Raw genomic sequence first — 26730 nt, forward strand, 5'->3', positions numbered from 1 at the left:
GCAAGAATCAGTGCCCAAACAGAGGAGCCTAGTTTGTGTACATTCATAGAGTCGTGTTTATCTAACTATAAACAAGTTTGAAGAAGGATCCTTCAAGCAGCTGTTCTCCAAAACCATCAAAGATAATGAAATATTTTTTAGGGTGATTTCCATATAACACGTCATGATATCTGTGTCTCCTCCAGGGCCGTAACGGAGCCGATGGTGCCCGAGGAATGCCAGGAGAGTCAGGGGCCAAGGTAAAGTACACACCATGCTTTTCAATAAACCAGTGAGTGTCTGTTGGATGCAGCTGAACAGTTCCTGATAGATGAGCTAACGGTTGTTAACTTTGATGTTTCAGGGTGACAGAGGTTTTGACGGCCTCCCTGGTCTTCCTGGAGAAAAGGGGCATAGAGTAAGTATGAGGAGACGGATTTTGGGATTGGTCAAACACCATTACAGACTTTTATCCCTCTCCATAAAATAAGAGACTGTAGGATCTAAAAAAAAACCTCCATTGATCTCAGTAATTTCCAATCTGTAGCCTGTTCTTAACATCAGAATCAGGGCCTCCTCCCATCCATCTCATGTGCACTCCAGTGGTGACAGATATGAAGTCTGAACCAGAAGAACTCATTAGGACGTGCATCTGACCCACTTATGAAAGGTGGGACCGACTCCAGAACCACTTAAGCTGCATTTAACCGGCCTGGAGGAGCATGAGGAGGGCTGAGCTTGATGTTTTTTGGAATTTGGGCTTTCGTAGAGAGGAAAGAGATCACAGACGGGTATTTCTAGACATGCTTCCATGCCTTATTCTATACTAAGTAATTACAGAGCTACTTGAAGGTAGGCGAGTCCATATGAGCTCTATATAGTTGAAACCATGTAGGTCCATGCCAATTGTGGTGAAGTGTAGATTAAAGGCACTTTTGTTGCTCTTTTACTTTTAAACATTGTTTCTCCATCTTTTTTTTAGAATTTTTGACCCCCATGTCACATGTTTTAAAACTTAAACCGTGCTCAGCTGAAGAGAACAAGCTTGTAGACTCTCTTGTTACATCCGACTCTTTGTTGATTTTCGTCTTCTGTGATCTTTTCTTCACAGGGAGAGCTCGGCTCTACAGGTCCTCCAGGCTCTCCAGGAGACGATGGCCCAAGAGTAAGCAGTACATCAATCGCCATATAGCTTAAACTTGTCCTCAAAATGTAAATTAATTCCTTGATAAAACACTCTTTCTTTCCAAAGGGTGAAGATGGCCAGGTTGGACAGAGAGGTGTGGCTGGGGAGAGTGTAAGTGATTTTAATATTATCTGACCACACAATTAGACAGAGTTGCTAAACTGTACCTTATCAAATCAAGACAAAATAAGAATATGATGACCATTTGACCACTATGTTACTCCCCCTACTTTGGTACTACAGGCCTCATCCCTTAATTCCTTCCTTCCTATTTAAACTCACACCCTCACCATCGTCTCCTCTTACAACTGTAACAACATTCCAGTCTGCAAGGACCACTGGTTTGGAATCTTGACCTCCATGCTCAAAAATGCTTTAAATAATAGAAAATAGAACCGGGAAATGTTTATCTGTCATTGCCAAAGAGAGACTGCCATATACTGCCTGGTTCATTTCAAATGACCATGGAGTTGCATGACAAATGGCTGCTTCCTGTCATACCCCAAACAACATGGTACACTTTAAGAAATAGTTCCACGGCATTTCATCAAACACACACACACACACACACACACACACGCGATTGTGTGACACATGATTTAAAGTGCATGACTTTAGCTGCTAGATAAGAAACAGCTTTCATGCTTACTCATTAAATCTACCTGCAGTTGCTGTGTATGGCCACAGGGGGTCAGTGTTTTACACACATAAACCAGTGCTTTATAGCCTGCCAATTTTTTAATTCAAATCACAGTCATAGAACATTTACATCAGTAAATGTCAATGTTTTGTTTGAATTATATTAATTAAATATGTGTTTGCCTTTTATACACAGGGTCCCAGAGGTCTGCTCGGCCCCAGAGGGTCTCCGGGTACTGGTGGACAGCGTGTAAGTGACATCTCTTTATCACCTAATTCTCAAACAAATCATGTGGTTACTATCTCAATGATGGTGAGTTTTAATGTTACATTTTTCATCTCTTTAGGGTCTTGATGGACCTGATGGTCAAGCTGGTCCCAAAGGAAACATGGTGAGAACATTTTTTAAATATCTATTAAAATTAAACGTTTTAGATTTAGATTGTTAGAAAGGAAGTTTTCTTGCACCTATTTGTGAGGACCACCTAAGCAATCAGTGCGCAATTTGGCCTGCTGGAGGCCGATTGCAGGTCAGTGACCATTCAATCCTGTGTAGGAAGGGTCATAGGTAATTTGTTGATTATTGATGGTCGATGGAGATGGGGGTGTCTCATCAACGTTGTCAGACCTTTTCCTTAAACAACAAAGCCTGCTGACTAACGCGACGATGGAGATGCTTTGAGCTTTAGTAAGGGGTGAAACAGGAAAGCCTGTCTGTGCGTGGTCCCATCATGCATTCAGCTTCCTGGAGGGTCTCAGTGGGACGTATGAATAAGGGTAACATATCATTGGTCAAGACAGCTGCACAAGCCCCCATGTTGTCTGTGGTCGTTGAGTCAATGCGCTGAGGAAATAAGCAGCTGTTGAAGAGACACGAAACAATAGGAATAAGTTGTGCTTCTCCTTAGGGTTAGGATTGATTTCTACAATTTCTAATAAAATCATCAAAGCAGTTAACTCAAAAGTATTCACAGTAGTAAAGCTTCCCACAGGGTTTATAAATGCTCACATATGAATGTTTCAAATCCAAGAACAAAAATGAGTGTTCACTCACTACATTAGACAAATGCTGACTTTGCATTTGGCACCCAAGGCCCTGCCAACAATGTCAGTCAGGGAACCTAAACGCCTCTGAATCAAGCTTTTGTATTTGTTGTTTGTTGTAACAGCTGGAGAACACTGCTGCACAAAGATCTTGTTTGTTGTTGTGTATGTTTGGTTTGTGAGGCAGTAATTCTCAACAGAGATACCAAACACCCCACCATTCCAGATTCTCTCGTAAACATTAATCCATACCCAGATGGCTCTCGGTATGGATTAAGCTGTATCGCAGAGCCAAACCTAGATTCTTAGCAGGCAGCAGATTCTAGCGATGGCTTTGAACTAAACACAACTTTGGATAAGGCAAAGAAACCCTTACCCCAGGGGCGAGTGTATCATATATCTGCCCACCTTGTGTACCTTTTTATTTTACATTCTTGACATCAATTGGATAAAGCTAATTCAACTAATCTATCTAAGCTATCCAAAGATTTCACAAAATCCTGGACTTTTGAAGGTCTCCCTTTTGTTGCGATTGTAGATAAATTAAATTATTTTTCGACTGTATTCAGCAAAGTGATCGGAATTTGTTGACAATATTGATGATACAATTGATAAAATGGAAGCTCTTTCAAGTATTAATTGCCTCCTCTTCTATTTCTTTGTTATTCACAGGGTCCACAAGGAGAGCCGGGGCCTCCTGGGCAACAGGGTATGCCTGGTCCACATGTAAGTTTATTTTTTTGTACTCATTTCCTCTCCATCTCTTTTATTTAAGCCCTGTCTGATCTCTCTCTTTCCTGTTCTGTCCCCATTTCACTCCTCTCATGCTCGACTTCTCAACTCCTCTCTTGTCATCTCTGTCCTTTTCATGCTACACCCTTGTTGCCATATCCATTGTGCAACAGGGGAGTACTATGAACTCAAATGATCACTCTCACTCCTGTTTTGTTAATCAAACTTAAAATGTACTTTTATTTTTCTGTACTTCCTTTTTTCTGATTTTTCTCCATCCTTCATTCCTTAAGTTGTTGCGACTACATGGGGAATTTCACAAAACTGACACCATATAAAGAAAAGTGTTCGCTAATATTGTTTCTCTGCGGTCAACATCCTCTCAGTCCAGCTGAGGCGAGACATATTGTATTAATTTGACAGCACTTAACCCTTTTACCTCGTCCAGTTGGGGGCACAGTATTCCACTTTGGAGTCATCTTTAATACAAAACAGCCCTCCCAATATTGTAGCCAAGGCTTAATGATCATTGCCAGGTAAGATTTTCAGTCCTGCTGACGCACACAGCCTGGACAGGGTGGTGTTATTCCTCTGGAAATTATTAGCAGGGACCTATTCTGATGGTATACGGGTTGAATAAATACTTTATTTTACTCAAAGCTGGCCGGAGACAGGTTGATGCCTTTCAGAGAAGTCATCAGCCCGTAGAAAAATAACACAGCTTGCTCATTTTAACTTTTTTTTATTCTTCATGGTGTGAATTCTCAAGAAGAGTGTGTGACTTTAAAGTGACTGTGGAAAAGTGAACCTCCCTTTCCACAGCTCCACATCTGAATAAGCAGCATGAAGAACCTGACTGACCAAAACAAATGGTTTGAATTAAAGAAGGAAGTAGATAAATAGATTACAATATAAGCAAATTACAAATACAGCACACCGTAAAAATCGGTATTGACTTTCCTAAATTTACAAAACAGGTGTTCTTTTTCCACTTCAATCTCTATCAGTAACACATAAACTAGATTATGTAAAAAGACAAAAATGTGGCGTAATGTTCTGATTACAGACTGTTATCAATTGTTTTTCAGGGTCTCGTTGGTCCTCAGGGTCCGATTGGGCCTCCTGGTGAAAAAGTGAGTAGAAAAGTGAACCCAGTCGCCCCTCATGTCCTCCCACCACAACTCTGCTGCACCGATAAGTGATCGTCTCAGTCAAAGTCATAAGTGATTCTGCAGATACACTTCACTTACTGGCTTCTCTGAAGGCGAAAACACACGCAAGGATAGACACACACACACACACACACACACACACACACACACACACACACACACACACACCCACACACACACACACACACACACTATATACATAGTACCATAGGACTTCTGCATAAGCACTTACTCTGCCTCACTGAGAGTAATTTATTGTGTGGTTTTGTGTCTATTTAATAAGATTTCAAGCATCTAAACTCTTGGCAGTCTTCATAAAACTGTTAAGGTATACACTCATCCATCTTCTATCTGTTTAACTTCTTATTTATTGCTTTTTATTCAAAGGGACCTCAAGGGAAACAAGGTTTAGCTGGCCTTGGTGGTGCTGATGGCCCTCCTGTAAGTAACACACCTGACTTCTTTTTATATTTGTAGTCAAAGTCAATCAAAAGCAATTAACACAATGATGATATGCTGCTAAACTAAATCTCTTCTACTTCTTCTTCAGGGTCACCCCGGCAAAGAAGGTCCTGCAGGCGAGAAAGGAGCAGCTGTGAGTATAATGTTAAGATTTTAATTTAGATTTTGACTAAGAAGTGTATAGTTACTGTTGTTTTTACGGATTTCGCACAGGGAAAATACTGGGTGAGGCAGACTTTGCAAATAATTAGATATAGCATTTGTTTAGCCTGCAAAGTGTGCCATTTGGGCGAGGTTTAATATAACCACACACTTGAGATGATATCTGGTAAGTTGCCTCTGAAATAAAGCTACTAAATTGGCCTATTGTGTTCATTATTTCCAGTGAGTTGCTAAACTGGGGACTTTCTGTGATTCTGTGCTTGTTATAGGTTATAAAATACTTTGTATTGTCAGACCTAGAAATAAAGAGATTTAAAAATACAAATGACATTAATAATTTTGTGTTTTTTTAAATAATTATGGCTAGATTTGAGTAGTTATCTGGCTTCATCAAAATATTTAGGTGTGTTTTTGTTTTTTTTAATCATGTTTGACTAGTGGATTTTACAATACGTAGGTGTTGCTGTCCAATTTACTTTATTATTTTCATAAGCATTACCCAATTGCTTCTTGAGGGTTTAATGTTAAAAACAATCAAATGTAAATCCATATTCTCTAATGCAGCAAAAATAAAGTAAAGGACGATACATGCTTTTTGCAATGCTCTTCACCAATCAAATGCCACTCTTTGCAATCCTTTAGGGTCACAATGGTCCTATGGGATCCATCGGCTACCCTGGACCTCGCGGTGTCAAAGTAAGCACTATCTTAGTCATACCCTACCCAGGTATCCATTATACATTTCCTTTTTACCTGAATGTTCCTCCTGACTCTTGTTCTCTCTCCCCAGGGTGCTGAGGGAATTAGAGGCCTTAAAGGGGGCAAAGGAGAAAAGGTAAACATCTCTCCAGCTTCCGTCCTCACAATGATTGACAGAGGTCTTTCCTCTCAAAATGGACCCATCACAGTTCCCTGTTAAATGAGGTTTCCCTGCAATCCAGCTAGTGGAAAAATAACTCCTAATGGCCCATCCTGCTGGCAGTGAAGTCCTCATGCCACTAAACTGAAATGGAGTGTGTAACATTAAGCTAGAATGAGGCTGTTTGTGGGGCATGATTTATCGCCATTGTTTTCTTGAATTGCTCTTGTTGAATTTAGCCTGATGCTACCTCTGTGCCACTGGATATTCCAGTCAATTATCAGGAAATTGAAACTCCTCAGAGATGACCAAAAAGCAGTCAACATGTTGTTAAAACCTGTACTTCGATACTTAAATCACACATAAAAAAAACAACTCGGAAGTATTTTACTAGCCCCAAGTCATACATGATGTTATATGCTCGTCATATTTTATTGAGTTGAGCTTTTCTTTGTCGTTAAATGAATGAAAATATGCCTTAATATTAGCATTAGTATATGTAACGCAGTCATCATAAAACAATGACAGCAATGCCTTGGAAAAGTTTGAAAACTGCATTCTAATTTCTAGCCACCAGATATCAGTAGAACCACAGACAGAGAGAGAGACACTTCAAAAACTGCTTCTGTGAATACTTCCTTAAGTGGCCACTGGATGTCAGTAGTAAACTATCTCAAGGCACCCTTTTACTTTTGCAAATAGCGCTAATAAACTGACATAATTAACTTTCACTATGGCTTTTTAAGTGGTCCAGTTATCTTCAATATTGTTTGCTATTTAAACTAGTTTACCTGTGGACTTTTACCTTTTGGACTGTATCACTGTTGGCTTTAGGTCACTGATAAAACTCTCAGCTTTTGATAAAACATCTTTTTATCTCTTTCATCTTCAGGGAGAGGACGGGTTCCCCGGCTTCAAAGGCGACATGGGTCTCAAGGGTGACAAGGTGAGTCCTCGTCTCAAAACGGAATACTAATGTATGCAGTTTCATAAGTACGTGTCTGTGTGTGTGTTTGGGTAGTAAAGATAATAATACTGTTTACATTTGTTTCTTTGCATTCAGGGTGAGAATGGTGTATTAGGAGTAAGAGGAGAGGATGGCCCCGAGGGCCCCAAGGGAACATCAGGACCAAACGGAGAGGCCGGTCCTTTGGGATCAGCTGGAGAGAAGGTAAATAATCTGCTACTGCATAGAATGTTTTTTGCTATAGTTCTTTTTAGCTATTTTGATCACACTGAAGTTTAGATCTCCACCTCCCTTCAGTTCTCCATCAGCCCCATTTAATTGGGTTGTGTTGACACTATTCCTCCATGGAGCTTTGATCGTTCTGTATGTTGCTGTATGGTGCTGCAGGATTTATACCCTGACAAAGAAGTTTCAAATGTTACACCACATTTTTTCACAGTTCAACATCAGATACAGTGAAGGATTCAAAAACAATACATCAATAAAAAGAAAAACAATGAAACCAATCGACTGTATTCTTATACGCTTGAGAAATCAATTTTGTGGTTTAAATCACTTAACAGAAAAACACAGTAACGATTTCAGAACGGATTAATTGTGATTTAATTAGCCAGATATAAAATTCTCAAAATAATTACAAATGAATTAAAAAAGGAAACTTCATTTGCAAGTTTTCCTTTTACTCAAATTAAGATCACCATTGCCTCACAGATGATCTACTTTCCAATGCTACTTTGGCTATATGAATAATTCAGTTTACGCTTTGCTGTCATCCTGATTGGATTTAAATTAGTGCAACATTGCAGTTAATTATGAACTTCTAGTCAGAATATTGACTTCCTTGTATTAATACTTGCCTTTAGCTTAAAAGCAAACATACTTACATCATATTCCATGTACCTCTTTATGACTATAAACCGTAATGACCAAAATGGACCAAAGTAAATTCCCTTTTGGGTGTAAAGTCGGAAAGCTTCTCCACGGATGATGTCATGTTCATAAACGTGGTATTAAAAATGTTCCCACAATAGAAATAAAACTTTATGGTTGAGGTTTATTGCTTTCCGTAATGCTTCTGTGAACTTTACTGCTGTCTCCCAAACGACATCTCTGGTGAAACAATGAATATTCATCATCTTTGTTTTTTTCTGTGCTCCTTTTTTAGGGAAAACTTGGAGTCCCTGGATTACCTGGATACCCTGGTCGACAAGGCCCCAAGGTGTGTGATGAGAGTTATAATGCAGTGTTCTGATAAGTGCAGAAGATTCTTACCGTGCATTGCCTCCTCTTCACTGGGAGGTCAGAGATCACGTCCTACTGTTTGTGTTCAGTGTCTTCATCAAGGACAGATCAACAAAGAAAACATGTCCTGCCCTAGTATTGTGAACAGTTGAAGGACAATGGAGTGGTGCAGTATGGATGTCCTTTTATCGGCACAGCCGGAAGTAAATATCAGACAAAGGTTCTCTTGACAAAAAGAAATGGGATTTTCCATTGGTATTTGGAATATTGCAGAAAACTGTGGCAAACAAATGTTGTTGACACTTACCTGTTTTGTTCAGCAGGATAATATCCATGTAATGATACCATTTATTTGAAGCGTAATGCCATCACCAGAAGTAAAATGCTAACATTAAGCTATAAACAAACGACCGCTAAGCTAAAGGCTGACTTGTATTCAGCGGGATGAGGTTTAGTAGTCCTGACAAGTGTTTGTAAGAAACTTCAGTTTTTCTGACACACAAAAGACCAAAACACAAATACAAAAAGCATTGATTTTGTATCAAGGCAACCGGAAGTTGTAAAATGCTAAGTCATTCCTGGGTTTTAGGACTCATTCCTGCACCACTCTGTATCAGTTTTCCCTAACTTCACTGGCTTTTCATTGTGAAAGTATTATGCTCATGTGTCTACATAATGCACATGTTTATGTGTGAATGTGTATACAATCTGTCTGATCAACATCCACTCCTACTGTACCTAAACTTGCTCTCCTTTCTGCAATCTGCAGACTTGCTGACTAACCCTTACTCACACAAACACAAACCCAAGGAGACAACTACTTTGCTCTCACCGCAACTCTAATTCAGGAAGCCTAAGTGGCATGGTCACCTGCTGGAGTCATCAGCTGTCCTCCGTCCTTAAACTCTTCCAGGCATTATCTAACAGCCTGGCTTTCCCTGCACCGTAGCGCTGACCACTGTGCCACAGCTCCACTATTGAGATGTGCTGCTGCAGCTGCTTGCTCTCGGCTGCTGCTGCTGCTGCTGTCAGCGCTGACAGCTTGGCATTGATATGACGGGTCAGATACACCTCCTCTCACAACATCCACAGAGCCAGGTCACTGGCAACGTCTGTAAATGTCAGCAGGATCTGAGTTGGCACTCAAATAACAGAGCTGGACAAATTACAGAAAGCCGGAGAGACAAAGAGGAGAATAAATAGAAGTAAAATCTGTATTCTTTCCGGTAATTTGCAATCATTTATTTAAGTTAGGGGATATTTGTCACTTTATGGCAAAAACACAAAGTTTTTCTTTGTTTATAGCCATCAATACTTTTGAACAAAGGCTAGTCTCAAAGTTTCCCAGTGGAGAGCGGGATCAGATCTTCTCTTTTGAGATTCTGGATAGACAATAAGGCCTCCTGTCTCTGGCATGGTATAAACACTGCCATCATTTTACCTCTTTAGCCTGTCCCTGAAGAGTTTTCTGAAAGAAAAATAGACTTGTGACACCCATCCTCACTAAAACTGTCTCCAGAAACTTATAATGAGGAATATTTTATAAACCATATACTCTATCATTTAAAAAAATACTTCCTTTTGTATTTCACACTAACTCTGTCACATTTTTTGAAGTTTTACTGAAAGTATTCATATCATTTAAGCAATTATGTTCTGATTGTTGTTTTATATAATAAATAGATATGATAAGTTTAACATTTGGTCTTTAAATGACATCGCAGGGATGATATCAGACAGGGAAGATTGTTATTTTGGTAACCACACATAGAACAAGCTTAGAGTTAAAAATGCTAAGTCTAAACTTAAATACCAAGTAATTCCAGTCGTTTTACCAACATCTCAATCACCATTTGCCACATTGATGATCTATTTTGCAATGCTACTTTATCAATATGAGTATCTGCCATCATTTCCTCTCTTTAGCCTGTTTCCGAATATATTTTTTTTACGATAAGATGAAGACACCTGTTCCAGACTCTGAAAAAGTATGAAGCTGTCTCTCCAAACTTTTAATGAGGATTATTTTACAAACCAAATCCTCTAACATTAAAAAGATGTGTGATTAAAAACTTTCTGGAAACTTTTTGGAGCTTTTCTTCAATGGATTCATACTGTACACTTTTAGAAAATGTCACATCGTCCTCAAGGGTATGTTCAGGGTCAAAGTCCTGACCTGCTCGCAGCCTTTATCCACTCCATCAGCCGGTGCATGAATCCCTCCACCTGCTGTGTGTTTGGCCGCTGCGCCCCATCACTCTCTGTTGACAGCTTTCCTACACCGTTAATTCTGGATGCCATTTGCAATAGTTTCATGCCTGTCTTATCTCTTTGGCGCAAGTCAGGCTTGTCCAGTACCAGCCCTCCTTTCATTTTACCATAACCCCACCTCTGTGAATAACAAATTAGGCAGCATAGATCTCCCTTCTCGCTGTCTCCCCAATGTTGGGCTGTTTACCTCTTGCAATTCTGAACAGTATTACGCCTCATATTCATATGCATGTCTACAGTAATGAGCACTTTAGATGTGCATTGCATCAAAGTGTTTTTAAACACTCAGGCATGCTCATGACCTTGCAGTGCAGCTGAGTTAAAGAAATATTTAACCTGAATTGGTTGAATACATATTTATGCTACCTAATGCAGCATAAAGGGCCCGCTGCTGGTTTTATCATCCCACGGTGAATGCCCTCCTGATATTTGTTTGACTGGCACCATCGCTGCTATCAGAGGGCACAGCCTGCGAAAGTCCAATAACTAAATTGCTGATGGGTATCAAGGGGGATCTGCTGTTTCCCCTTCCTTTGTCTTTATTTGCTCCCACGCCTTTTCCTATCTTCCTATTTTGCTTCCTAGCTGTGCTAAGAACCCCCCAGCACCTCTGTCTGCCCGTGTGACAGAAATTGGGGAGGAGGAGACTTTCCCTTTGGGCTCAATCTTAAGCAGTAAAAGAAGGTCGTCATTTTTCTCCATGGGAAATCACAACCTATACACTTTTGTCCTATGATAGGTATCTGCTGACCATGTAAATGAAAGTACTTTTTTTTTTAGGACTTCACAGCTTCTTTTTAATTAGACTTCAGAAAAGAACAATGAGTAGTTTTCTCTTCAGCCTCTGTCCCGTTGCTGCTTGACACACACTATGGTAAGCATCTTTAATGTTATACCCTGAACTTTTCTAATGTGTTTCTCCTCTCTGTCACTTCTCTCCTCTGCAGGGCTCCAACGGCTTCCCTGGATTCCCAGGGGCGAATGGAGAGAAGGGAGGAAGGGTGAGCCTCAAAATTAATAATTCTCTTTCCTATGAAAGACATGTACTCTTGGTGTCTGTGGGTTTTCCTGGCTAGCACATTAATAGTAGATAGAATACTGAAACACCAGATGGTCAGTGTGTCTTCGACTACAGAGACACTAAGGCTAGGAGTGCCGGACACACAAAATGGAAATGGATCGAGAACTTCAAATCCCTTGTATAGCTCCATGACACAAATCCCAAATGTGCTTCAAGAGATGTATCAGTCTGTGCACACCACCCCAATTTTAGATGTTTTTTAATGTTATTTGCACACATAAGCGACTGTTTAAAAACCAAGTTAATTAAAAAATATGTAACAGTAACGGTTCAAAAGCCTGAAGCTTATACAAACGATCTCCTCTTAGCTTAAGGTGAAAGAGAAGCAATAACAAAAAAGGGAAAACTTGCAGAAATTTGAAAACTTATAACGAAAAGTGTGTTTATTTATTTAGTTGGTAGGGACAGTGCTCATTGATTACCAGACAACTTGCTGTAAATAAGCCAGAGTTAGCTGCTATGCTAATTTCCATCTGTTGTCCCTAGCCAGATCAATAACTATATAATAACAAGAAGTGCACAAAATGATCAGACAAATTATCCAATCAGTTTACACAACTTCAAGTCATACATGAAAACAATACCAGTAAAAACAGAAACAAGAGGGAAACTAAAATTTGATTTGTATCCAATCATCCTGTAGAGTCTTTGTGAGGTCAGTTATTGGTAAGGTGATGAAGCCTGTTGTTGCAGTTCATCCAAAAAGTGTTGGATTGTTTTGAATGCTGGGCTCTTTGCAGGAGAGTCAAGTTCTTCGACATCAAACTCTGAAAACCACCTCTTAATGTTGACTGGGTCACATTGGAACAGTAAAGAGATTTCCCTTTATTGGGACTAATGGCCCTAGCCCAAACCGCATCTAACTACTACTGACAAAACATACAGAACGAGTGAGTGAACAGGGGTGTCCACATACTTTGACCTTGTATTCAATTACGATCTGGCACTCAAGGAAAGAGAGAATACTGTATCCAGCTGCGTAAGTGCAGAGCGTTTCAGCTGAGATGCGTCACAGATGGGGGGATGAGATGGAGCGTTGCAGAATGGTGGGCAGGGTTATTATTAAAGAGCCAAGTCTTTGCTCTCAGACAGACATTGAGAGGCAGACACCCATGGCCCCCGTGTGCTACAACTGACAGGTAGTTTAAGCTGTCAAGTGCCTGTGGGTAACCACTTACCGCAACAATTTGATTATTTATTTCTGTCCAAAGACGCTCAGATGCTTCTTTTCGATCCCTCACTCAAACCCCCCCAGTGCCAGCATTGTCTGATGTTTACTATTTGTAGATGAAATTGTATTAATATGTGCTGATGATGAGAATGATATTGTCCTAAATCAAAGCCTTTGTCTTTCTTTCTCAGGGAATCGCCGGCAAAGCAGGACCGAGAGGGCAACGGGGACCAACGGTATACAATAATCTGTCTGCCGAGTCAGCCCGAGCCCTTCCTATAAATAATTGATTGTGTTCAAATGAAAATCTAGTTGTGTATGGGCTTTATTTTCTTGTCTTTCAAAGGGGGTGGGGAATTGTAGAGATGGGCAGGCAAGGCACTGATGACCTGCCTTTGTTTTGTTTTTGTTGTTTTGTTATGTCTTCTTATATCTTTATTATACTGAAGCTGCTGTTGCTTTTACCTAATGGTCACTCATTGTTTATACCGGCATGCTATGTATGTAGGGTCCACGTGGTGGCCGTGGTGCTAGAGGACCAACCGGAAAGCCAGGTGCAAAGGTGAGAGCCAGGTCCACTTGTCAAGGTCAAAAATGTATAATATTGCTGCAATAATTACTGTATGTACATGCTTAAGATCGTATAGAGTAAGTATATGAAAGTGAAAGGATTTACCTTTTATTTAACAAAAAGCAGGCAATGAACACTTTCATTTCCCCAAAGAGCGTACAACATACATCACATAATAAATTATTCTTATCACATTAAACATTCATCTTTAGTACCAACTTATAAAGAACTATAGATGTGCTTGTGTCAGTCCTTACCGTATATCACCGATTATATTTTGGTGACGTCTCTCTGCGCCTGTTTTCTCTCCGCAGGGTACTTCAGGCAATGATGGAGCAGGGGGTCCACCAGGAGAGAGGGTTAGTATCAGATATATTTTTTGATCAGTGCTTCTTTACATTTTTAAAGTTTTGTGCCTCGAGTTGCTGAAGGAAAAAGTACCCAAGGTGCCAAGGTTACCAACTTCAATAAATAACTGAAGTATGTTTAATTTACATAAAGAGAACAAATTAAAGTCATACACTTTTATAATACAATAGATTGTTTTATTCTCCCAGTAAACATGGAAGAGAAAATGATCTTTAGCAACTAAAATGTAAATAAATTCACTTGGCATTTAAAGTTTTGTTGTGTGTCTTATCCTTTTTTTTCTGTTCTCACTTTATTCATTTTCTCTTCATTAAAGGGACCTCAAGGACCACAGGGACCAGTCGGCTTCCCCGGACCTAAAGGACCAAATGTAAGCAGCTGCTGTCTAACTGCTGCTAAGTTAGCAACTCCATGTTGACAGTTTTTATTTCAGCTCTTCAAATATTTATACCCACATATGACCTGATGTCTTGATGGTTATGAACTGTGTACCTGTTCTCCCCCAGGGACCACCAGGAAAAGATGGGCTGCCCGGTCACCCCGGACAGAGAGGAGAGACAGTAAGTGGCTGCTTTGTCCCAAGAATGCATCCCTACATATCAAGTATCAGTGCCCACTCACTCCCAACTCCCTACTTCCACAAGGAAGAGGGTAACTGAGATACAAAGTGTGTTATTAGTGCGAAAGTGAAGCACCAGTCAAAGAAAATTAAGAACTAAATAGTAACAACAGTTGCTGATCCACCAAGATTATGGAGTGTTTGACCACTGACCATGACACCCCCACAAATAAGGGCCTTTGATGATATCCAATTACCATGTGTACAATTTTGCTTACTATCTAATGAGTGGTTTTTTTTGGTATACAGTACATGACTGTCAATGAGAGTAAAACTGGAATGATTGTAAATAATATAAGTGATGAAGAACTGGTTTACTACAAACATTTACTCCAGAACAATAATTTGTTGTATATAATAATCTGGAAGGGGCCATTCTGCTGCGTATTGATGATGGTTGTGGTTTGTGATACTAGCAGGAATTATTATGGAGTATTTTTGCATGTTTACTTTTACTTAAAGGGAAATCAGTAAGTACTTCTTGCACCACTGGGAGAAAAAAAGCTTGATCCATTGAGCTGTTCTGATGTGAAATCATTTATCGTACTTTAAAAAGTGATTATAAAACCAGATAAGTGGTAACAATTCAGGGTAGTCAGAAAACTTTTGATTGCACTCCAAAGGTGATAATCCCAATTAGTTTATTTGAGAAACAAAAGATGTTCACAAACATTTGCTGTCAGTACGAAGACACTGATACGTGACTCATACTGACTTTCTGTAAAGCTCGAATCTGATGAAACAAAGAAAAGAGTACATGCTAAACTATATAACCCTTCATGTGTACAGTCAACATCATATCTGTTTTCCCCTTCAGGGCTTCAACGGAAAGACAGGACCTCCAGGACCAGGAGGGGTGGTTGGACCACAGGTAGATATGCAGCACAGTACAGCCCTACAGTTATATTCCTCCTCCACACTTTTCCTTTTGTTGTAGGACAATTATGAGACGCTGAAATGTATGAAATTATCCGGCTGTAAGAACAGCTGAATCGTGAAAAACCATACAGGAGGTATGGTTTTTCACGATATGCAAAGAAAGTAATCAGAATGCATTGCAAATACATGTGGATGCCTTCAGTGAGATATCTTGTCTTTCAAAAGTAATGAAGCGCGGGCTGAAAATAAATTATTCCATCTCATTAAAACTTTTACTTTTGAAGAAAGCAAAAGCATTTAAAGTAAAAAGTATGATTTGTTTGTTGGCACCGAATGTGAGCTATCCTAACATCTTAAGTAGTGTTATTGCATTTATATTATACCTTAATTAGGACAAGGAGACATTTAATAGCACATCGACCCTAACATTTCTCTGTCGTCGCTGACAGGGCCCAACTGGAGAGACAGGGCCCAGCGGAGAGCGAGGACACCCAGGCTCTCCAGGTCCACCCGGTGAGCAAGGTCTGCCTGGAGCTGCTGGAAAAGAGGGCGGAAAGGTAAATGAGCATGTACTGTGTATGCTAACAAAAGCAAAGCGCGCCAGTCATTAGGAATTATATGTATTGTGTGAAGATAAAAGAAAACTGTATTAATCCCAAGAGGGAAATTTAATCATAGCATCACAAATTTGGAAACACAATAATATAATGACAATGCAAATACTTTGGAAAGGTTTTACGCAGAGTTGCTGGCCTCTATCTGCAGTGGAGTGGAAATGATGTACAGTCTGTCAAATAAGGAATATACTGTAAATCAGGTTGAGTCTGCCAATAGTCCCTGGCTTCTTTCCTGGAGGGTATAACTTTCCTTTGTATTCCACTTCTACCTACCCATTGCATTTTATGTGACAGTTTATTCTATAATAGTAATGGGAAAAACAAAGTGTAATAGCGAGAAATTCCAACTACTACACATTTTCAGAAATGATCTTCTATAACGAGAACTTACAACAAATACAATGTTTTGAGTCATAACAGTGTTTTTTCAGATGTTGTATTTCTCACAACTCTCATCAGAGTAGGGACTTGCTTTTACAGCACTTTTTAAACTCTTTCAAATGAATACCGTTTACTCCCACTCTAACTAAGTGCCGCTTATTGGTAAAAATGGGTGTAAATGGGTTCAAAAATTCATTGATGGTTGTTTGTTAAAAATCAGCACTTTGCTATTTGTTTTTGCTTCTTAATCTCCTGTTTTGTTCCAGATTTTATCGTACAGATCAATTCAATTTAATGGTTTTTCTCTGACTTCCTCCCGCCATTCCCTCAGATTCCGCTCTGCTAATTGTTTTCACCAAAAGCATTTCTTCCTAATGATTTCCTGACGGTTTTGCAGATGTCAATTTACTTAATGCTATTTTTGTAATTTCTCCCTCTGTAGGGTGACCCAGGTCCTCAGGGTGGTGGTGGCAAGGCAGGACCTGCCGGCCTGAGGGGCTTCCAGGGGGCCAGAGGTCTTCCAGGAGCCATGGTATAAAAAACCAAAAAACATTTACACACTCGTGCAAACAATACACATGTGAAATGTGTCATAGCACACACACTGAGCACACGCGCAGTTGAATCTAGTTCCAGATCCCAATTACCAGGCTAACTACCTGCTGTTACCAAATGTTAGGCTTGGCAATGGACCTGACTGAAATGTGCAGAAAGGGCTCAGATAGAAAAATAAAGAAGAGGACTGAGCCAATATTGACACATTTTATCATCATTAAACTCTAAAAGGTTGAACAAGGTTGTAGTCTGTGTAAATATTGCTTTGGCAAAGAACTTTAACTAGTAAAATGTCTGTTTCAGCTGCATTTCAGAGGAATCTAATTTCAACTTTAGAGCTGCTAGTTGCAGATTTTTTTTTCTGAAGGATGAGCCAGAGCCCTTTGATTCTGATTCAAACCCACAACTATGCGAGTGCATCACATGAACCCCGTAGCCTGCTGAGTAACCCCAAATTAATTCTCAAAAGAAGAGTGAGTAGGAGAGGAAAAGTTCAAGGTTAGAACAAATAGCTGCTAGAGGCTGACTGAGGATCAGCGTGAGGCTGAGGCTCATTTCAAGGCTGACCATTAGTAAGAGAGCACACGGCAGCACAGCTCAGACTTATTACCTCCGTTATGTTTGTCCCATGACAGAAGGATGGCTTTCTTTTCATAAGTGCAGCACACACACACACATACTCACACACATACACGCTCTAGCAAAGCAAACAAAACTTCCCACTCTCTCCCACACAAACATACATAAACGCGCTCACTTGTTGTATGAGCAGAAATCTAAAAAGTGATTCCATTCTGTTTGCGTAGTGAGCCCAGGTACAAACAGACACACAGTGCAAGCACACACACACAAGTTTATACCAATCTGAAAGAGAAAAATAGATTGATGCACACATACACACCCACACAATCTCCATCCCCTCTCTCACTCTTGAGAAAAGGGCACAGTGGCAATATACGAGCCAATAAATAACTTTTTGTGTGTCTGGCAAAGAAAGATCCTGCCAGCCTTCTAATGCACCGTGCTGAAATGTGGAACCCAGGGAGGTGGAGAGCCTGCTTGGCAGCGTCTGAACCCCCTGGCTCTCTCTGAGCCTGTAAATTAGTTATTATAATGAAAGTCTTTACCGCCTCTGGTGAACTCTGCTTTCCATAAGCAATCCCAGCCTCCTGGTGCTATTATTCAGCAGAATAAGCAATGCCACTCAAGGGTCGGGATCCCGAGGAAATGACAGAGGTCCAGAGAGGTCCGGAGATAGACGGATTTTACTTCAACTTTTGTCCCACTGCGGGCTTAAGAAACCAGTATTTCCTTCCCTTTTTCATTCCTTTTTAAGCTCTTTAAATGACCCATTTTGCAGTAAAAGTTTAAATATGGCTACAGATATGGCCATTTCAAAATGTAAAGCAATAGCTACATTTTCTCTGATAGAAATTGAACTGCAAACTAGGTTGTGGAAATGGTGAAAAAACTCCCAACTACTGATCCAATTATCAAACTTTATTAGTACACCACCTTTTGAACAGAGCAAATGCACGTTGCTATACAAGTGATTGACAAAGATGAGTTTGTGAAAAGTAGCAAACTGTGGATAAAAATAAAAAGAACAACACATCATAGTGATCAATAGTAAAAATTCCCAGAGGTCGAGGACTGTTTCCCCCATTTTCACCCCAAAAATGTATCCCTCGCTCACCTCGGGGGACTTAACATGAAGAGAGTTGTGGTTTAACATGTTCAGGTTTCAACTCGTCTGCCAACCCATTACCATAGATGTGAATGTTGCTCCCTGCATTGAACAGTGACATTTCTCTCCAGAAAGTGTCCTGTTCACTCATGATAATCTGTTTTCATGTAGATTAGTCAAAATAATAATATACTTCCAAGTAATGCTAAACAATTCTGGGCTCTTTGATATTTGAAATGTGTTTTTTTCTCACTATGAGCGCCGTAAACAAACTCTCATTAACCTCATTTTTATTGCCATGACTGCAGGAATCCAATATAGATTTATATTTCAAACCTTGAATAAAACCAAGGCTTTCTGCAAGGCTATGTGCCACTTAAAGTAAGTGAGAATATGCTTCCTTAATATTTTAAGAACTGACCCTCTTTTGACCCGCTGCTGCCTCCATTAATTGGAAGCTAATAACACGGGAAAAGTGAGGGCACATCCGCAGAGAGCACGTCATCTGTTTGAGCTTTGCTTTCATGTTCTTGAATCTAGAAGGAAAAGCTTTAAGTATCTTTTAGAAAACTTTACTGGAACGACACAACAAGAAACTTCTGTCATTATATCTTTTGGAAGAAATATATCGTAACTAATTTACAAAACACAGATCATTTTTTATTTTCCATGATAGAGGAAATGTGCTTTTCAATCCATACTCAATCACAGAAGAACACAAACAACAAAACAACGTCTTGCCCATTAGTTTGAGGCATTGAAGTAAGAAAATTACTATTACTACAAAGATATTCTACCTTTGTATATTGATCACAGATTGCTAGTTACTGTATGCTTTCAGGGATTAAGCCCTCTACACACACACACACACACACACACACACACACACACACACACATGGTTACATTTATTGGCCCATTAGACAGCTGTGATTATGGCTCTCTGAATGGCATTGAGTGAATGATCTAACCCTCTCCTGTCCTCTGCTTTCAGGGTCCAGGTGGCTTGAAGGGAGGAGAAGGGCCTCAGGGTCCCCCCGGCCCCATCGTAAGTACCCTGTTACTAGGGTTACCTCATCTATCCTGCTACAGAGATTACAGTAAAAAATGACTTTTGTGAATGGAGTCAAACACACTCCGCTCTCCTGTCATGCAGCAGCAGACGTCATGTAAGCCGCTGTCAACATGATAATATACGATAATATTAACTGTCATTTCTTTCCTTTTCCTGTCATAAAATGGTGTTGCTACACATTAGTATAGCTCTGAATCCCCTCTCATGCTTGTTTATGCTGTGTTGAAGTATAGTATTCCTCATTAGATCAATATTTTCCATTCGAACAGTTTAAAATAGAAGATTGTGTTTGTGTTTTACATTTTGTTTTGATAGAAGAACATGCTTCTTGATTTAAAGTGTTATGAAAAAAAGTATGAAATTAACCAAAGTGCCCAACAACACCAATTTGTCACGTAGCGTAATGATCTTAATTGCCCAATTAGACAGTCGTTTCATCACAGTAGCTTCATTGGTCTAACAGGAGATGTTTTCCTTTCACATTCAGTGGTTACTGTAGCAACACAGATTAGGGAAGTTTCTATTTCTGTATGACCACTACTTGGAGTTGCACTCAAACTGATTATCACACATTATTCAGTCAGGATGTTTTTAGGGACTTATGCTGCAGCCTCTGCTGTATTGATATTTCTTAATGACAGAAAAGGACGTCCTCTCCGATGCATCAACATACCGTTCTGTTGCCTGGTTTAGGACGATGAACAGGAACAGGATAAGAGTGCCAGGGCAACCCATAAATAAGTAGGCCACTTTTTTCCCCCTGCCTGTGTCTCTATGCCCCTCGGTTAGCAGTGTATGCGATGAAAAGCCTCTGGAGCTCCGGTGGTGAATCCGTACAGAAAGCTGACTGACAGCGAGCTTTGAACTGCCTGACATTTTATTCAAGCGTTAAACGCGGGCTCCCGATAATTGCCCCTGCTCACCAGCGACAGAGCAGCACTGGATTAGATGACAGCGGATATGCAGAGCAGGGATGAAAAGATGATGAAAGCGAGGAAGAGGGGCGTTCTCTGAATGAGTGAAACCATTTCCACTGCGAGACGAGATAGTTTTCCTAAATTGGCTTGAAAGTAAGCCATTCAATGAGAACATGTGATACACTGTTTTGGAAGTGTTTGAAAATAAAATCTTGAGGCAGCAGTGTGCAATGCCCACGCACACAAGGGATCTGATATTTTCCTCCATCGATTTCCTGCCAGAGAATGAGCTGCTGTTGTGCTGTGGGAAAGTCTGAGAGTGCAGTATATGTGTTGCTGTTTCATAGTCTTTTGAGAGGCTTGTTTGAAAGAGATAGACCAAGAAAACCATGAAACTGCACAAGAAAAAAAGAGATAAATATGACAAGTTGAGTCACAAACACAAAGTTTTTCTATGGCAGTTTGTGTGGGAGAAATGATGAAATGAGAGGTAGTGAAGCAGAAGTGTGTGTGTGTGCAGTTTGGATCTGTGTGTGTGTTTGTAACAGGCACTGTCTGTCATGAAATGGGCCAGGCATATGAGTGCCAGGTGGCAGCTCACATCAGCAGCTGAATCATTGTGTGTGTGAAGTTTTGGCTTGTTGTACACGTGCAAGTTTTATTTGATGGCATCCTCAGACCTTCCCTGGAGAGGGGAGAGCTGTAATGACCTACTGATCGCAGATGAAGTCACAGTTTATGTGATTTGGGTGACCCAGACAGTGATGAGCATCCACCTGAGCACAGTGAAGAGCCAGTAATAGGACACACTGATGTGAGGGTAGGATGAAAAGACCTTCCATACGGCCTTGGCAGAGGAGAGCATCTGAATCCTATTAGTTAGTTACAAAATGTTGTAAGCACAGCTCTCATTCCTGTGAAGGCTTCAGGGTTCACAGCAGGGTCAATTTACTTTTGTTATTGTTCTGGATTTGAAGTTCAGTCATAGGTTATGTTTTTATTGCTTTTTTACAGCAGTCAAATAAAAAAGTAATCAAATAAAAAGGTCATATTTCTATATGCTAATGTCCACAGCTCCTCTTTGGAGAATAGTGTCCTTGCATAGACTGAAACCTTCCTGATTGTGTCATCTGGATATGGTTCTGTGAAAATTGGAATAAAGACAAACACAATCAGGCGTATTCATTCATATATAGTAGGGACGCTTCACATTATAATCACCTGTGGATTATTTTAAAAAGCCCTTTAATTAGTGCAGCTTTCTTTCAGAAAAGTGAGTTTTTATGCACTTTAAACTTTCCGATACTTTCATCCCTTTCATGTCTTCTCCGCAGGAAATCCACTCCTCTTGTTAGCAACAGCATGATGCAGCAATGACTGATGGGTTTTTTGTTCTTCTGTGACAGGGTTCTCCCGGAGAGAGAGGTGCTGCTGGCCCTGGAGGTCCCATCGGCCTGACAGGACGCAACGGCCCCCAAGGACCACCGGGCCCTGCTGGAGAAAAAGGAGGCCCTGTGAGTATTTCTATCTCACCCTCACTCCCTCAAACCTTTCACTTTTAACCCTCCGTACACTGAATTGATGGCTGAAACTGTTTAATTTGATGTGCTTAGGGAGAGAAAGGCCCAATGGGTCCTGCTGGCCGCGATGGCATTCAGGGTCCTGTTGGTCTTCCTGGTCCTGCTGGCCCTCAGGGGCCCCCCGGAGAGGACGGTGACAAGGTGGAGTAAAGATGTGACACTGGAATGCTAATAATCCTTGCATTGGATATCAAACCCATTCAAGCAACTTTCAGTCTGTAACCAGCTGCTCCTCCTCCCTAATGACAATGAAAAGGGTTTCTCTAACACAAAGAAACACATCAAAGAATACAACTGTCAGTATCTCCAAATGTGTCTAGAAGTGAGGGATTGTTATATAGGAAACACGTGGCAGATCTTCCTTTCATTTCTTTTTTTCTCCTGGCTATTTCACATAGGCTGCAGCACTGTTTCGACAATACACACTAATGTTATGTCATTCATACATATGCATATACAGTACACGACAGCACACACACTGCATAAACAAACATTGTTTTTATGTTTAAAGTTAAGACTACAATGACAGGATATTCAAATAAGGGTAGAAATAACAGAAAATAACTTCAGGTTGATGCATGCAGTAAACAAAATAAGCACACTCTGTATGCATTAAAACAGTTGTGGACCCAATTAGATAAACATGAACTGAAATAGTTTGTATGCCTTGTGTACCCTGAGGCCAGCTAATTCCACATATAATTGAACCAGGGATCTGGATCTTTGCATTTGTAACCATCACGCCTCTCCAATCCCAGTCACGTCTTCTGTCAAACCTTTTTGTCAATCATAGTGCCGATGGGGTTAGACAGGAAGCCAATCAATTAATTGCGAACTCTCGCCCAAGGTCTTTGTGGGCATATCAAATTAGAATCTCTTGAGGAATATTTACTACCCACTCGTGGTTAAGGTGACACTTTAAGATATTGGACTTTGACTAAACATGAGAAACGAGGCCTGCTAGGATGGATGAGCGAGATGTGAGCTCTGCCTTGTGTCTTTTCACCACAGGGAGAAGTCGGTGGACCCGGACAGAAGGGAAGCAAAGGAGACAAGGGTGAACTTGTGAGTCTTTATTTTTTTACTTCTTTCCTATGACTATTTTATTATAAGGCAATGAGTTGTGAAACATAATCCATTATTGAGAAGAGAGCACCAATCCCAGCTGCTGAAGTCTCATAAGAGCTGAAAAATTAAAAGAACACAGATTTTTTTTGCAATGACTCATCTCAGGTTTATCTGGCCCTAAACAGTCTGCAGCATATCAAATATTAACTGGAGTGCTGCTATGTTTCCTAATGGGTACTGGGTTTCCAATAATACAAAAATACCCGTGTGTTCTGTCCTCCTCCAAACGTACTGTATATGACTTTGGTTTAGGTCATCACAAGCCTCACTTCAGATCAATTAAATATGGATATGCATGTTCCTTCAGGTGGACCCTCTTTAAGAAGATAAATATATATAGTATACAATAGTTCTCATTAACTTATCTTGTGCCGTTAGCTCAGCAAATGTATGTTGTGTCATCGTCAGACTGCAATAAAATCATGCATTTCATTGTTGGAAATGTATGATTTTAATGTGATGTATTGTAACTTTATTGCTCTGTATGAAATGTAATTGTAACCACGAGCTGGGGATCCCAATAAGCAATATCTCATGTTTCTGTTATGACTTTAGGGTCCACCAGGATCAACCGGTATTCAGGGTGTGCTCGGAGCTCCTGGACCAGCTGTAAGTATTGCTTTCTTTCCATCTAATGTCACCCTTTCCCCCATTTCATAATATGAAACACTCTTACTTCATTTTAATTAATAGATGTCAAATGAAGGCAGTACATGAACAGCTGGTAACCCATGCACACCAATACTTTCCACACAGATTACATTTTTTCTGTCCACTATTTCAAATGACTTGAACGTGTTGTTCTTGGGTAGCCCCTGTTCCCCGTGGTGGGTTCTGGGTTAAATCAATGAAAATGCAAATACAGTTTTATATATATTGATTCTCACAAAGACAGGTATTGTAATGATACAACAGAGCCTGCCTGACTGACCGACCGTGGGCCAGTTTTTTTCTTCACACCTTTCGTTTGATCAAAATGTCACTATTGTCACACACCGGGTCAGGTAGTGGCAAAATAAAGGGAGTCCACACATGAAATAAACAAAAACTAATTTATTAGTAACTCATTTTTACTGGTTAAAGTAAACATAAATGATTATACTTAAACAAAAGAAATTATACTTAAGACCACATGGCGAGTGGAAGACTGAGCCCAAAGCTCAGCCTAGAAGCAGCAAAGAGACAACTGAACACATGGCTACCCAGCCCTTAAAACTCTGGATCCCTATACCCCCACAGGTGTGGCCAATTGGCCTGACACCCTGTCCCAATCTCCACCCAGGGAAGTCCCACAACCAATGGGCAGAGAGAGGGGCAGGGCGTCACACTATGTATATCTAGACTTTGTTCTTTGGTAGTTTTTTTTAAAAACCCTGTTCCATTGATGGCTAATGTTGTGATAACCAGTGAAATCAGAGGTGTTTACATTGGACAACTGGACACTTTGCTCTTAATGACACATAGTTGGAAACCCCTGTTAAAACAAGCTGATTAAAAAGAAATAAAGAACTCTTAGCTGCTCCTCAGAGGGGCTGGAATTAAGTACTGTTTCAGCCGGGTCAGGGACACATTATAAAATCACTATAGCTTTTAACTGTCGCCTCTGCAGTCCAAAAACCTTTGGCTGCAGTCTCATCCATTAAAGAATTCCCCTTTTTTATTCGTGCGATGTCACACAAATTGCATTTTATTATGACTTATACCCCACAAAGAGCTTTGTCATCACAGTAACAGCTTGTTCCTTTTTTAGACGTTCTTTACAGAACCCGTCTGAATTGCTATCTGATATAGTCTCACACTTCACAATGGGGCACCAACCCGCCTATAATTTTCATGTTTTACCTCATATGGCACCTGCTTTGGCTTAAAATACTGCCTTGGATGCAGCAGAACATCATCTACTGATCTTTCTTGTTAACTCAACAGTTAAAGTCCTTGTTTTTACAATAGCTGATGGCCTGAGGGCAACTGATAGCTCATTGCTGTAAATTATCAGACCTTAACAGCCACTCTAGCAAAAAGTTAGCATCTGCAGGGCTCGGTGGGGGCTACAATAGACCTGGTGAGACGGATTGCCGCGGGCAGGAGGTGCACCCAAGCTGAATAACAAATTATTTAACAGTTGTTTGTCCTGGTGAGTCAGGCTGCTCATGTGTATTCATGCTTTCATAACTGAATCCTGACTCGTGCTGTGTAGGTTCAGCAGATCTGCCCTCTTTTAATATTTGCAAGTCATAATGCTGTTGTTATTAATCTCAACTAAACTATCACCGCCGCCTCTCAGTCCCAGGAAACGTTGGTGCTCGTAGGGAAATTGCAAGGTTTTCTAAAGCTCCTTAGCCGGTGTTGTCTCTCAGATACAACTAAGGTCAAGCAGTTGTAATGAAACAGTATTGATCTTCAGCTGAATGTAGTAAACATCATTTTCTACAAACCAATTGTGTGATTTGCAGTCCAATAAAAATACAAACGTTTAATAAGAACAATTTAAAATGTCCAATTTCTTGCTGACATAACCTGAGGCTAACCCTGAAATAGCCACATAGATAAGTTTCAGGGACAATCAGACCATATAAGTTAGATGCACTTCTGGTGAGTCATGCATTACACCTGCCTCAGCATGTGTGTGATGCCTGCAAGCAGAAGCGAGTCCTATACCCACAGGTATCTCATTCATATACACCCACAACACATCCATTTTCAGATGGTCCTAGAAAATTAGTCATTCACAGTTTTATAATAAGTTTGTTATATATTCACTTATGATGATTAAAGCCCCTAAGAATACATTAGTTATAATTAGAACCTCATTGTGGGTTGAATGCACATATTTGTGCACTTCCTACACTCTTTTAGCTGGAGTTAAGAGAACAGTGAGACAGGTTTTTAGAATTTAATTAGTCAGCCCTGCAGAATATACTTTAACTGCACTGTTGTATAAGAAGTATGCTTTGGGTTTTAGTCATGATAATAACTTCTGCAGGCTTTCTTCCATGCTTTCGATCAAATTCCATCAATCAAAGAGTTCCAACATAGGGGGTTTTTATTAAGTCCTTACAATAAATGGCCTAATATGAGGCATTTAAGTTCAGACACTCGCTTATTTCTGCATCCGATCTCCCAGAGGAGCTGTCGGGTTCAGATTTGTGACTTTTTTCGGGGTAATAGCCTCTCTAAACTTCAGTCCACCTTGTTTTAACTTTTCAGTTTAGAGTAGCACTGCCATTACCTGTAATCACCTAACATTTCCTCCTAAACTGCTCTGCATTCAGTACCAGTGCCTGAGGCTGCCTACATGTCCCGGGGCTCAGCGAGAGCTCTTTCAAGTGCTGACATGCGTTTGAACTGAAAACTCCCAGTTTGTCAGCACTTTGCTCTTTCCCTGT

At 40.3% G+C, this 26730-nt stretch overlaps 1 protein-coding gene across 1 annotated transcript in view; it reads left to right on the plus strand.

Annotated features, from left to right (window-relative positions):
• LOC134866345 (collagen alpha-1(XI) chain-like) overlaps nt 1-26730 on the plus strand; it is a 78255-nt gene that overhangs the window by 32784 nt on the left and 18741 nt on the right. The window contains exons 17-45 of the mRNA XM_063886459.1: nt 186-239; nt 344-397; nt 1091-1144; nt 1232-1276; nt 2001-2054; nt 2152-2196; nt 3521-3574; nt 4669-4713; nt 5140-5193; nt 5303-5347; nt 6019-6072; nt 6167-6211; nt 7128-7181; nt 7299-7406; nt 8368-8421; nt 11663-11716; nt 13159-13203; nt 13476-13529; nt 13853-13897; nt 14224-14277; nt 14414-14467; nt 15344-15397; nt 15855-15962; nt 16846-16935; nt 19639-19692; nt 22043-22150; nt 22250-22357; nt 23228-23281; nt 23900-23953. Of these exons, the coding sequence (XP_063742529.1) occupies nt 186-239; nt 344-397; nt 1091-1144; nt 1232-1276; nt 2001-2054; nt 2152-2196; nt 3521-3574; nt 4669-4713; nt 5140-5193; nt 5303-5347; nt 6019-6072; nt 6167-6211; nt 7128-7181; nt 7299-7406; nt 8368-8421; nt 11663-11716; nt 13159-13203; nt 13476-13529; nt 13853-13897; nt 14224-14277; nt 14414-14467; nt 15344-15397; nt 15855-15962; nt 16846-16935; nt 19639-19692; nt 22043-22150; nt 22250-22357; nt 23228-23281; nt 23900-23953 (1755 nt within the window). The remainder of the gene's footprint in view (nt 1-185; nt 240-343; nt 398-1090; nt 1145-1231; nt 1277-2000; nt 2055-2151; nt 2197-3520; nt 3575-4668; nt 4714-5139; nt 5194-5302; nt 5348-6018; nt 6073-6166; nt 6212-7127; nt 7182-7298; nt 7407-8367; nt 8422-11662; nt 11717-13158; nt 13204-13475; nt 13530-13852; nt 13898-14223; nt 14278-14413; nt 14468-15343; nt 15398-15854; nt 15963-16845; nt 16936-19638; nt 19693-22042; nt 22151-22249; nt 22358-23227; nt 23282-23899; nt 23954-26730) is intronic.

This window comes from Eleginops maclovinus, chromosome 6, assembly GCF_036324505.1.
Source record: "Eleginops maclovinus isolate JMC-PN-2008 ecotype Puerto Natales chromosome 6, JC_Emac_rtc_rv5, whole genome shotgun sequence".
NCBI lineage: Eukaryota > Metazoa > Chordata > Actinopteri > Perciformes > Eleginopidae > Eleginops > Eleginops maclovinus.